General features: G+C 36.9%; 2 protein-coding genes and 1 long non-coding RNA gene across 3 annotated transcripts; 2 read left to right on the top strand and 1 right to left on the bottom strand.

Moving 5' to 3' along the window:
• Positions 1-2,020: 2,020 nt before the first annotated feature.
• On the bottom strand, positions 2,021-3,945 carry LOC138026668 (uncharacterized). The gene is made up of 2 exons (XM_068874106.1): positions 3,614-3,945; positions 2,021-3,244 (listed from the first exon to the last, which is right to left on the bottom strand). The coding sequence occupies exons 1-2, from the start codon at positions 3,640-3,642 to the stop codon at positions 2,515-2,517; spliced, it is 759 nt and encodes a 252-aa protein (XP_068730207.1). The 5' UTR covers positions 3,643-3,945; the 3' UTR covers positions 2,021-2,514.
• Positions 3,946-4,027: 82 nt separating this feature from the next.
• Positions 4,028-7,286, top strand: LOC138026670 (uncharacterized). The gene is made up of 2 exons (XR_011127314.1): positions 4,028-4,267; positions 5,630-7,286. It is a non-coding gene; the product is annotated as an uncharacterized lncRNA (long non-coding RNA).
• Positions 7,287-10,227: 2,941 nt separating this feature from the next.
• On the top strand, positions 10,228-12,168 carry LOC138026669 (uncharacterized). Its single transcript, XM_068874108.1, has 2 exons — positions 10,228-10,563; positions 10,932-12,168. Exons 1-2 carry the CDS (start codon positions 10,535-10,537, stop codon positions 11,653-11,655), a joined length of 753 nt encoding a protein of 250 aa, XP_068730209.1. The 5' UTR covers positions 10,228-10,534; the 3' UTR covers positions 11,656-12,168.
• The last annotated feature ends 1,329 nt before the right edge of the window (positions 12,169-13,497 follow it).

Here is a 13,497-nt window from a genome sequence, read left to right as displayed (position 1 = left end):
AGGATTATCACATATTACATTTATTTGTAGTTTCCCTGTACATCGAGCCTCGTTTTCAAAGCGAGTTCAAGTGCAACTTTTCACCCACAATAAGTTATTTCTTGCAGTCATTTTTATAACTAATGTCGAAATTTTGCATGGAAGAATATGATGCCGCAGAGACAAAAGTAGAGGAGACTTAAAAAGCTAGGCACGCATACGTGTGGTGGTGAAGTAACACAGAGCTTCATAATTGTCAACTGAGCTGCGGTTTGTCTTCCAGGAGATTCAAGTTATATTTGCGTAATATGTAGCTCTAATAGTACACGATATTGTTTTGGTACCGTATATCATTATAGTGCCATGGTAGATGTCGTAGGTAAATATTCCCCTGAGAAGACATGTGGTTACTGGTAAAATACTAAACCCAGACAGATTGAAGAAAAGAAAAGGGAATCGAGGAACATTGGTTTCGAAGCTGACATGTTGATCATTTTGAAGTTCCGTTACAACTTCTTTTTTACGACAAGTTTAAGCGTGCACCCTGAGCTTCTGACAGGTTTCTAAGAGAAAAGTTCGGTGAGGTGAGGCCCTGTCCGGCGGGATCAGTATTTGGATGGAAGACCTCAAAATATACGACTTGTCGTCAGAAACATCGGGAGGACAATTCTATTTTAACACTCAAAAATGCGAACTAAAATGCGAAGGGAGTTTTCAGTAAGTGTAGATCAAGAATAAAATATTCTGCCGTCAGCAACAAAATTTGCAACATGGAAACAACTTAAATTTAATTTGAACCGAGAATATAAAAAGTTACCATCAGCAAAAAAAATTTTGGGAAACTTTTGCTACATTCAATCTTTCTATTGTACTTTTGGCTGCACAAGTAAAGCGCAAAATCGAAAGTGACATTGCATTGAGCGAGCGCATTGATCAAGTTACCTTGCATGTTTACTTGCGAAACAAAGGATACCTCTGTGTCAAATTGATGGCAAGACAGCTGGTTTTTGTTTTATTTAGTTTGTTTGTTTTTTCTTTTAACTGCTTTAAATATTGACAAGAAATGAGCAAATTCAAGACAAAGATCACAGTCGCCCAACTCTTGAGGTTGACCATTGTTTCTGCAAAGTCAAAATGTAGTTATTTATCACCAGGTAATTCCATCGTTTCGGAAATAGCAGCTCCTTTATTATTCATCAGCGTCTCAAATCATTGCCGATTTTGGGGGCTCATTTTGTTAAAACTCAAGCACACTTCCAACAGACCCGTTTATGTTCGTGATTTTGGCACGCAAGACAGGCTTACTGTCATGACGGACTCACACTCTTACACTCTAAGAACCCGGTGACATAGTGTGCAGTGCACTACCACAAAAAGCCTTCGTTCATTTTGGAAAGATGTGAAAATCAAGTAAAAGATTTTGCGATTTTTTCCTTTTGCTTTTTGGGTCTAGTTGTGTCTTTCAATTGGAAAAGACCAAAGCTCTACAAGCTAAATATCAGAAAGTCTACTTGCATATATAGTCCAACTGTTTAGCTCAGTCGATTACAAGAGCGTTTCTCAATATACAAATTTCCGTGGTCTTTATTACTACGCTCTATTACGGAGCAATCTTCAAATGACTGTCGACATTAGTGATTGGTATTGGTGTGGTATCTTTTAAATGGTTTTTATTGTCCCTCGTCGTCATATCTTTTCTCCATGACGCAGTTTTGTCGCGCTTGCTGATATGATAAAGTATTTTAGTTATTAATAAGAGTTTTTAAAGAAAAGAGTGGTGATTCGACGGCATCTCTACTTTTATCGCTATCACTCTGAAAAAGGCTTTATTTTGTGTCATTTTGTGCTAACTGATCAATAAACGAGATGATCTCCTGTACATTTGCATTTCGTTTCAAAGATAAATTATTTGGTGTCTCTTTACTCCAGAATGATTAGACACGAATTCCTCTGTTGTGCCATGGAATCTCCACTCATCGTCTCCAAGCAAAATGGAAGCACTTTTGCTTTATATTACACCACAAGGATTAATACTTTGAGCTTTGCTGTCAATCAAGTTTATTGTAAAACATCATTCATCTGTTAACTTAACAACACTGGAGTCTAAAAAATGACAAAGCTTTGCATTATTCTAAGCAAAAACACTGCTTCCATGGTTCTTGCAAGGAGATCAGGATGCCGCGAAAAACAAATAAAGAAAAAGACTCTTCTGTACTTTTGTCACTAACGCCTAACTAGACTAACAAATTTTATTGCATAAACCGAAGGGGTAAAGAAATCATGTAACTTACAATTCGCTAACTTAATCTGGAAATATGTTAATCTAATATCTCAGGCAGGAACTCATTGTCAAAAAGAAATTAAAGAAAATAAAGAAATTATTGTCCGGTATGTCTTACTCAATAATTATTCAGTGCTGGCTCATCGATTAGGCTCCTTAGCGCTTATGCAAATGAGATAAACTTGCAAAAAATAACCTCTCCTAAAATGCAAATAAATTTTGAAACTAGTAGTTGTCTTATCGACTGTTCTACTTTACTGGTCCTGTTCTCCTCCTGCTTCATCGCTAGTCTGTATTTTTTGTTCTTCACTTTGAGTTTCGCCTTCTTCCATGGTGACATCCACAGTTCTTTCATTTGGCAAAAGAGCTGGATCACGAGGCGCTTCTATGGTCAGTATGCCCTCTGTGGACAAGCTTGACGTCACTGAACCGAGATCTGCGTCATCAGGAAGAAGAATCTGACGATGGTAATCACGTGACCATTGCAAACCGCTCTCCTCTGATCGCTGTTTCCCAGTGACCGTCAGCTCTTGTCCTCGAAGTTGGACTTTGATTTCTCCCGGCTCAAATCCACTGAGATTTAACTTGACTGAAAATTTCCTGTCTTCCTCTTTCTTGCTGTCTTTCACCCGCTTGATTCCTTCGAGTACCAAAGCTCTTCCATCGTGACTCGCCTTTGACTTCACTGAGGTCGGATCAACCCCTTCTGGGATTTTGAACACTTTCTTGAACTCACTGTTTTCGAATCCATTTTCGTCTTCTGATCGATGCTGGCCATGTAGCGTAATCTTTTCATTGTCGACATCCAAAGAGATATCTTCAGGTTTGTACTGGTTTAGAGGTACTGTGGCGATCTTGATTGCACCTTGGGCGGACTGTGTTTGATCACGGAAACTGCCGCGATCTTCCTGTTCATATGCCAAGGCGATCTCTCTCCACAAGTCATCGGAAAAGCGAAATCTCGGTATACCCAGAGTGTAGGAACTGTCGTGGACGAAAACAAATCATTTGCTAAATGAGTAAATGGTGGTCGTTCAAACATTTTAAGGAGCAATTTGATCATAAAATAAAAAGCTTTCGTCTGCTTGAAAAGAAATTTATTGGCAATGAAGGTGGGATGCTTGCTAATATAAATAGTGTAACTAATTGTGTTAGGTTAGTTGCGTCAAAGATAATCAGTTGAAGTGGATCAAGGAAATTATAACGTTAAGAGAAATGAAAATGGTAGTGATTTCTCGTGAAATCTACGAGGTGTAAGCTTAAATCTATGACAAAGTTGCGAGAAGTTTGAGCCAAACTTGTCCGGCGAGACAAAAGCAAAGCAAAAAGATCTCAAGAATTTAAACGACTTACCTAGTTGGAAATCTGAAAACGAGAGCCATGTGTTTTTGAACTTTGTTTCTTGTAACTTCTTGTCTCGTCAAGTCTTCTTCAGAGTGGTTTGTGCGAAATGTAGAACATTGTTGAGGAACGAAATTTTATAGCCAACCATTTCTTCCTAGAACAATCGATGGTTACTAAAATTAGACCATTTTGTCAGTGCTTTAAAATAATGACGAGAAAAAGATTTATCGTGACAAAAGGTGACAAGACAAAAATAGTGTTGTTTTAGTAGCTTCTGGAAAAATCACGAATTTTCTCCTTCACGACTGAAAAGTATCAACTTGAGCATCTTAGGCAGCCCGAAAGGGGTGTTGGGAGAATCTGACGTAACTTTTCAAAACAGAACTACTATGTCGGATGTGTTTACAAGCGTTTTGTACTGTGATAGAAACGCTAGTAAAAGGACTATAACATTGAAAATAGTGATGTGGTGTTTCTTCTCTTAGTCGGACGTTATGAAGAAAGACCACAGTACTTATTACAGCATTCTGTCGGCCATTTTTAACAGGAACTATCGAGCTAGACTGTCTCCTTTGACAGTGGAAGTAGACGAGTGGACAAACTCTACGTTGAAAGGCAATGTAGAACTAAATTTGTCGGTGGATTGATTTTCCTCACAGAAACGTAAGAATTGCATTTCATGAGAACACTGATATCGACAGTCTCGCGAAAAGTTTCCCGGGGAGACTAGATTAAGAATAGTTGAAGATATCTGTTTACAAACATTGCTTTTGTTATTGAAATTTGCCAACCAAAAGAACGAAGGAGCTTTTGTTTGGACAGCCAATGAGGCTGTGGTTGGCACTTTAATGACAAAAGGTGACGTGAACGATATCGTTCTTATTAACTATGGATTCAGTAGACTCGAAATAGTTTCCCTTTTTTTCACACAAATAAATATATTGTGCTCTTAGATATAGTTAGGGTAATCATATTGAGACAATATTTGTCCAGAGCATTAATTAGCCATCATAGATTTTTCACATTGCATTTTCTTCTAAAATACCTTTACCATGGCAACGGTTTAAGGCATTTGTTTGAGCCTTCAAATCAGCACAAATTGGCTTTTTATGAAAAAACGGGACTTTGAAATCTTCCCATACAGCGTTACCTGATAATGTTAGAAATAATCTCTAAGATACTTACAATAACGACACTCGAACCGTGAACACTTGACATATTTTTTGTACATTTTTTTGACGACTATGCAATAAAAGCTCTTCTTATATTGCATAGTGTTGCCGGTAGCATTTTTAAAATGTAAAAACACTAAATACTCTTGTCAAGAGGACGAGCACGCATTCTATGGTCACTAAAAAATGTATACAAACAAATATCAAATGTTCACGGTTCACGTGTCCTCACTGTAAAGTGCCACTATGATCAAAAAATTACCAGAATAATTTTAAGCTTTGATTTTTATCCAAAGGCTATTTAATTTGAGTGTAGGTTTTGGATTTCACAGTCCACCATTACTCATGTTCTGGCAAACTGAGCGGTTGGACGTCAGAGGGTTGCATCTAGGGAAAGGTGACATCATTTACTCACTAGCTTGAAATTTCAGGATGCAAATGCAGCTAATTATATGTTTAAAACACAAGTTTCAAAGTGTGAAAGCCCAAAAAACCCATGCTACATATTAATTCAGCCTCATACACATGCATTGCATTCTTAAACTAGTGAGTCTTTGACGTCATTTTCTCCTCGATCCCGCTCTCTCAAGAAATCAAGTCTTAAAACTTCAATCAGTTACTGCTTAGTTAATATAATTTTGAAATCCAAAGAAAAATAAAATTGTTGTTTTGGGCATAGTCGCACTTTAAAATAAAATTTAAAAAATCTCATAGGCCAGTTTTAAAGAAAAATCAATTTTTTTTAATTAAATATGCCTGTAACCTATTTTTTCACCCACAGAATTTTTTTAATTAAAAAAAAAATAAATTTCAAATTATTTGAAGTTGACATAGAAAATGAAACCAATTTTAGGTCCTGAAGCAGAGATATGACTGAGTGAAATGGCACAATCAGGAAAAATGAAGGGGTTACAAGATCGGCACTTATGCATGCGTCACACTTTCCTTTGAGTACATGTATGTGCATTTGTGGAACTGCATGCCAATAAAAATGGATTTAAGTGACCTTCAAACAGTTTTACAAAATTCTCGTAGTTTTTGATTAGGACATTTTGATTCATGAGCTGATGTAAGCAGCTAAGGTATTGCTTTTGTGGGTTATGCACACATGCTCAGCTGAAAGACCTTTTGAACCTCCTTAAAATTAATTAACTTGCAAGGTTATTTAATCTAGGAGGGTGCACAAAAACAGAAAAGACTCTTCTGTACTTTTGTCACTAATGCCTAACTAGACTGACAGATTTTATTGCATAAACCGAAGGGGTAAAGAAATCATGTAACTTACAATTTGCTAACTTAGTCCGGAAATATGTTAATCTAATATGTCAGGCAGGAACTCATTGTCAAAAAGAAATAGGCACGCATTGCGTACGTGTGGTAGTGAAGTAACACAGAGCTTTATAATTGTCAACTGAGCTGCGGTTTGTCTTCCAGGAGATTCAAGATATATTTGCGTAATATGTAGCTCTAATACACCTTATGCTGTTCATTACGAGAAAATACGCATTCATTTGCGTGAATTGACGACCAATAGCGCGAAGATGCATTCATGAGCGCCAAGAAGCGAACATTTGCACGTAACTCAGATTCAATAACGATTTTTGCATTTTTGTTTACATTTAATAGCATTTTCATATGTTCGTATGCGTCATTTGGCATACAAAAGAGGAAAATATACTTTCATTTGCACTAACATTCAAGTCATTAACACCATCATGAAAATCAATAGAGACAATAAACAAACATTAAAGTGCATAACCATTAATTAACAGTTTCATCACACTGTTTAAAATTTATAAACATTCCTGGACGGCGTTAGTGTGGGTAAGACATATATTAATGGGATTGTACAACCAATAGAGCGTTCTTTACATTCAATGTACAAACATCGATTTTTCTAAGTTCTTCTCCAAAGAATAAATCACTATCTGACTCAACTAAGGTGACTGTGATGAATAAGAACATGCATTCAAAGATGACACCAAAACCAAGGTCAAATGGATCGAACGGTGGTATGGATACGATCTCAGCCATCCTCATAGCCAAAATATGGTAATGGAGAACTATAAAGCACAGCAATTGAAGAACACAACTTTACTCTCTCGTGAGTCACGGGAAAGTCCTTCCCACTCCCCTTGCACATCATACTATAGATACGCAATGCGTATATACAATAGTCTTATTTTTTTAGTTCACTGGGGAGAAAAACTAGTTCAAATCAAGGATAATTACAATGCAAAAATTAGACCCCCATGATCTGCCTCTGTATGACATCTGCATAAGACTATATTTACTAGATGGTTCCTAAAGGAGAAATTCAGATGGTCAAATTCATCATAAGCCTCAGACCCTACCTAACATCACATATTGTTCAACACATTATAATTTCAAGTTCAAGTTCAAGTTATGTTTATTAAAATCTCAGACCAATATACATGGTCCTAAAGGCCACACTCATTCATTGAAACACCCAATGTGGCAGGTATGACAGCCTGGCCAGATTGCTCCACCTAGAAATAAGAAAACAAATCAAATCAAATAGATTGAAATGTGGTATCTGTGCAGAAAAGAAATGCCAGAAGCTCCAGCAAACATCTGTTTGGAGCAGAGTAGATCATCAACAACTAGTTCAATGCATGTAATGCCAAGTCTAAGGGAGCTTTCCTTTTGTTAGAACTGGCCGACCAGACCCATCAGTTTCCAAAGAAAATGCAACAGTTTGAGGGAACACTTGCATGATAATCTCTCATATTCTTCTTAATGCCTTGCAGAGTTAGTCCTTTCAAATTCCTGGTCTGGCCTGAGTCAGTTCTTTCGTATAGAAAGCACCCTAAGTCAATTTACATGACACATTGATAAATTCTCACCATTGCTGTGGGACATTAAGATAGTATAGAACATTTAAGGGGCACATAATATTTGAGTGGATGTAGAGCTTAATTAAAAAGAATGGGGAATTCGGTTTGGTCTATAATAAAGCTCCCTTAGCTACTAAAGGTCAAACATGAAAAGGACCCAAGGTTGGATTCTTCTTAAAGTTTCTTTTCTTAGTATTCCCTCTTTCTGATGAGATGTGGCCCAGCTGGGTTCCCAGACAGGTCTTGGGATCTTGACTGATGTTAAGCAGAATGCTACCACATTAAAACATGCAGTACAAAGTTCTCAGCTTTCGAAATTAGTCTACTGTGTTTAGAGGATACTCCACATCCTTAACCAAAACCACATTCTTTCCAGTCTTGATGACATTACAATCTTCAACAATTTCAAAATCTCACTTGGTTAAAATAAGATGATATAAAATAATATTTCTCACATACTGATAAGCCCAAAACTTTTCTGGTCAAACAGAATCAAGAATGAGCTTAGAAACACCGTTACCACAGTCTGTATTAATTTTCGAAACATGCTTATTTTTGTGCAGATAGTAGCGCGACTCCTTACTGGCAAGGCTAGTAACTACTGCACCCTCCTAAATTAAATAACCTTGCACATTAATTTTAAGGAGGCTCAAAAGGCTTTTCAGCTAAGTATGCACGCATAAGCCACAAACAAAATACTTTAGCTGCTTACATCAACTCATCAATCAAAATGTCCTAATCAAAAACTACGAAACTTTTGTACAAACTGTTTAAGATCACTCAAATCCATTTTTGTTGGCTTGTAGTTCCACACACATACAGACTTGACTGAGAGGGTGAAATATGCGTAATTGCTGATCTTAAAACCCCCTCATATTTCCTGATTGTGCCATTTCACTCGTTTATATCTCTGCCTCAGGACTTAAAATTGGTTTCATTTTTTGCATGTCAACTTAAGAGTATCAAGTATTTATGAGTCAATGAGTCAATGACTCATGACTAATTGACTCATTTGACTCATAAAACATCCGTTCTCGTCAACTTAAATTAATTTGAAATTTTTTTCCAGGAGTTTCAATAAAAAATGAAGCAGCGAGCAGCTTTAAATAGAGTAACCGACTGTATCAACAAGGAGACATCATTCCTTTTTTTCTAGGGGAGGGGCTGGTGTCTAGGATGTGCATCCGCAGAAATTTTTGAAATTTTAAAGCCCTAAAATGCGATTTTCAGCATTCTGGGAACTAAATTGAGGATGAAAGAGCATGCTTTTCATTCAAGAAAATTTTGCTTTCATTCAACTTTTAAATTATCAGTCACAAATACTTCCTACAAGCAATGCACAAATGATTAAAACAAAATTACATACTTTTGCATGTTAAGAAATTCTGTGTAAACCTATCAAGAAACTTGGGGAAAATTACCTCAAATTTGTATAGCATTCACATGACTAACGCACAATGTAAAACCAGTGGGCCTTTATGAATCAAAACAAAGTCATCATTACCTTTTCATTCAGATTTTATATCTCTTTTGTTTACAATGCTATTCAAACCAGTTGCTTCTTCTTTCTAGAAAAAATTAGCCGACTTCTATGAGCAAAGAAGCCCACACGTTTTATGGGCCGTCGGTCCTTATACAAACCCCTGTATTTCTTTAAAATTTAAAAAAATCTGTAAGTGAAAAAATAAGTTAGAAACATATTTTTAAAAAAATGATTTTTTCTGTAAACCTGGCCTAGAAATGTTTTTTTATTTTTAAGTATTTTAGAGATTATTTCTAACATCATCAGACAACACTATATGGGAAGATTTCACCATCCCCTTTTTCAACAAGGCAATTTATGCTGATTTCAAGGCTCAAAGAAATGCCTTACATCATTGCCATGGTAAAGGTATTTTGGAAGAAAATGTGATGTGAGAATTCTATGATGGCTAATTAATGCTCTAACCAAATTTCGTCACGACAAGATTACCCTAACTATATCTAAGAGCACAATATATTTATTTGTGTGAAAAGAAAGAAAAACTATTTCGAGTCTACATAATCCATAGTTAATAGGAAAGATATCGTTAAAGTCACCTATTGTCATTAATGTGCCAACCACAGCCTCATTCGCTGTCAAAACAAAAGCTCCGATCCTTTTGTTCTTGTGGCTGGCAAATCAGCTGGCAAATTTCAATAGCAAAAGCAATGTTTGTAAACAGATCTCTTCAACGCGAGAATGTCGATATCAGTGCTCTCATGAAATGCAACTCTTACGTTTCTGTGAGCAAAATCAATCCACCGAACCAATTTAGTTCTCCTTTGCCTTTCAACGCAGAGTTTGCCCACTCGTCTACTTCCACTGTCAAAGGAGACAGTCCAGCTCGATAGTTGCTGTTGAAAATGGCCGACAGAATGTTGTAATAAGTACTGTGGTATTTTCTTCGTAACGTCCGACGAAGAGAGGAAACACCATATCACTGTTTTCAAAGTTATATTCCTTTTACTAGCGTTCTATCACAGGACAACACGCTTGTAAGCACATCCGCCATAGTTGTTTTTGTTCTTCGAAAATTACGTCAGATTCTCCCAACACCCCTTTCGGGCTGCCTAAAATGCTCAAGTTGACATTTTTCCGCCGAGAACGAGAAAATTCGTGATTTTTCCAGAAGCTACTAAAACAACACTATTTTTATCTTGTCACCTTTTGTCACGATAAATCTTTTGCTCGTCATTATTTTAAAGCACTGACAAAATGTTCTAATTTTAGTAACGATGGATTGTTCTAGAAACAAAACTTCGGCTATAAAATGTCGTCCCTGAAAGAGTGTTCTACAGTTTGCACAAACCGCTTCTGAAGAAGACTTGAATCAGTGTTGAATAGAGAAGAAGTTACAAGAAACAAAGTTCAAAAACACATGGCTCTCGTTTTCAGACTTCCAACCAGGTAAGTCGTTTAAATTCTTGAGATCCTTTTGCTTTGCTTTTTTCTCGCCGGACGAGTTTGACTAGCTCAACTGACTTCTTGCAACTTTCTCATAGATACGCCTTGTAGGTTTCCCTTGAAATCACTATTTTTTTCATTTGATGTAGCGTTGTAATTTCCTTCATCCACTTCAACTGATTATCTTTGACGCAACTAGCCTAACACAATTAGTTACACTATTTATATTAGCAAGCATCCCAGCTTTATTGCTAATAGATTTCTTTTTTAGCAGACGAAAGATGTTTGTTTTATTATCAAATTGCTCCTGAAAATGTTTGAACGACCACTATTTACTCATTTAACAAATGATTTGCTTTCGTCCACAACAGTTCCTACACTCAAACTGTACCAAGATTTCGCTTCTTTGATGACTTGTGGAGAGAAATTGCTTTGGGATATGAACAGGAAAATCAAGACAGTTGCCAAACACAGTCCGCCCAAGGTGCAATCAAGATCGCCACAGTACCTCTAAACCAGTACAAACCTGAAGATATCTCTCTGGATGTCGACAATGAAAAGATTACGTTACATGGCCAGCATCGATCAGAAGACGAAAATGGATTCGAAAACAGTGAGTTCAAGAAAGTGTTCAAAATCCCAGAAGGGGTTGATCCAACCTCAGTGAAGTCAAAGGCGAGTCACGATGGAAGAGCGTTGGTACTCGAAGGAATCAAGCGGGTGAAAGACAGCAAGAAAGAGGAAGACAGGAAATTTTCAGTCAAGTTAAATCTCAGTGGATTTGAGCCGGGAGAAATCAAAGTCCAACTTCGAGGAAAAGAGCTGACGGTCACTGGGAAACAGCGATCAGAGGAGAGCGGTTTGCAATGGTCACGTGATTACCATCGTCAGATTCTTCTTCCTGATGACGCAGATCTCGGTTCAGTGACGTCAAGCTTGTCCACAGAGGGCATATTGACCATAGAAGCGCCTCGTGATCCAGCTCTTTTGCCAAATGAAAGAACTGTGGATGTCACCATGGAAGAAGGCGAAACTCAAAGTGAAGAACAAAACAAACAGACAAGCCATGAAGCAGGAGGAGAACAGAACCAGTAAAGTAGAACAGTCGATAAGACAACTACTAGTCCTACAAACATGTTGTTTCAAAATTTATTTGCATTTTAGGAGAGTTTTTTGTTTGCAAGTTTACCTCATTTGCATAAGCGGTAAGGAGCCTAATCGATGAGCCAGCACTGAATAATATGTATTGAGTGAGACATACCGGACAATAATTTCTTTATTTTCTTTAATTTCTTTTTGACAATGAGTTCCTGCCTGAGATATTAGATTAACATATTTCCGGATTAAGTTAGCGAATTGTAAGTTACATGATTTCTTTACCCCTTCGGTTTATGCAATAAAATTTGTCAGTCTAGTTAGGCGTTAGTGACAAAAGTACAGAAGAGTCTTTTTCTTTATTTGTTTTTCGCGGCATCCTGATCTCCTTGCAAGAACCATGGAAGCAGTGTTTTTGCTTAGAATAATGCAAAGCTTTGTCATTTTTTAGACTCCAGTGTTGTTAAGTTAAAAGATGAATGATGTTTTACAATAAACTTGATTGACAGCAAAGCTCAAAGTATTAATCCTTGTGGTGTAATATAAAGTAAAAGTGCTTCCATTTTAGTTGGAGACGATGAGTTCGAGATTCCATGGCACAACAGAGGAGTTCGTGTGTAATCATTCTGGAGTAAAGAGACACCAAATAATTTCTCCTTGATAGGAAATGCAAATGTACAGGAGATCGTCTCGTTTATTGATCAGTTAGCACAAAATGACACAAAATAAAGCCTTTTTCAGGGTGATAGCGATAAAAATGGAGATGCCGTCGAATCACCACTCTTTTCTTTAAAAACTCTTAATAACTAAAATACTTTATCATATCAACAAACGCGACAAAACTGCGTCATAGACAAAAGATATGATGACGAGGGACAGAATAAAAACCATTTAAAAGATGCCACACCAATACCAATCACTAATGTCGACAGTCATTTGAAGATTGCTCCGTAATAAAGCGTATTAATAAAGACCAAGGAAATTTGTATATTGAGAAACGCTCTTGTAATCGACTGAGCTAAACAGTTGGACTATATATATGGAAGTAGACTTTCTGATATTTAGCTTGTAGAGCTTTGGTCTTTTCCAATTGAAAGACACAACTAGAACCAAAAAACAAAAACAAAAACTCGAAAAATCGTTTACATGATTTTCACATCTTTCCAAAATGAACGAAGGATTTTTGTGGTAGTGCACTGCACATTATGTCACCGGGTTCTTAGAGTGTACGAGTGAGTCCGTCATGACAGTAAGCCTGCCTTGCGTGCCAAACTCACGAACATAAACGGGTCTGTTGGAAGTGTGCTTGAGTTTTAACAAAATGAGCCCCCAAAATCGGCAATGATTTGAGACGCTGATGAATAAAAAAGGAGCTGCTATTTCCGAAACGATGGAATTACCTGGTGATAAATAACTACATTTTGACTTTGCAGAAACAATGGTCAACCTCAAGAGTTGGGCGACTGTGATCTTTGTCTTGAATTTGCTCATTTCTTGTCAATATTTAAAGCAGTTAAAAGAAAAAACAAACAAACTAAATAAAACAAAAACCAGGTGTCTTGCCATCAATTTGACACAGAGGTATCCTTTGTTTCGCAAGTAAACATGCAAGGTAACTTGATCAATGCGCTCGCTCAATGCAATGTCACTTTCGATTTTGCGCTTTACTTGTGCAGCCAAAAGTACAATAGAAAGATTGAATGTAGCAAAAGTTTCCCAAAATTTTTTTTGCTGATGGTAACTTTTTATATTCTCGGTTCAAATTAAATTTAAGTTGTTTCCATGTTGCAAATTTTGTTGCTGACGGCAGAATATTTTATTCTTGATCTACACTTACTGAAA

Source organism: Montipora capricornis, chromosome 12 (genome assembly GCF_036669925.1).
Source record: "Montipora capricornis isolate CH-2021 chromosome 12, ASM3666992v2, whole genome shotgun sequence".
In the NCBI taxonomy this organism is placed as follows: Eukaryota; Metazoa; Cnidaria; class Anthozoa; order Scleractinia; family Acroporidae; genus Montipora; species Montipora capricornis.
Note: the sequence above shows the minus strand (reverse complement) of the source record. Positions and strands in the feature narration are given on the sequence as shown.

Bases quoted from the DNA above. Each gene is read 5' to 3' on its own strand.
- LOC138026668 (XM_068874106.1), bottom strand. From the start codon at position 3,642: ATGGCTCTCGTTTTCAGATTTCCAACTAG. The intron at 3,245-3,613 runs GTAAGTCGTTTA...CGTCCACGACAG, and splicing joins GTTTTCAGATTTCCAACTAG to TTCCTACACTCTGGGTATAC.
- LOC138026669 (XM_068874108.1), top strand. From the start codon at position 10,535: ATGGCTCTCGTTTTCAGACTTCCAACCAG. The intron at 10,564-10,931 runs GTAAGTCGTTTA...CGTCCACAACAG, and splicing joins GTTTTCAGACTTCCAACCAG to TTCCTACACTCAAACTGTAC.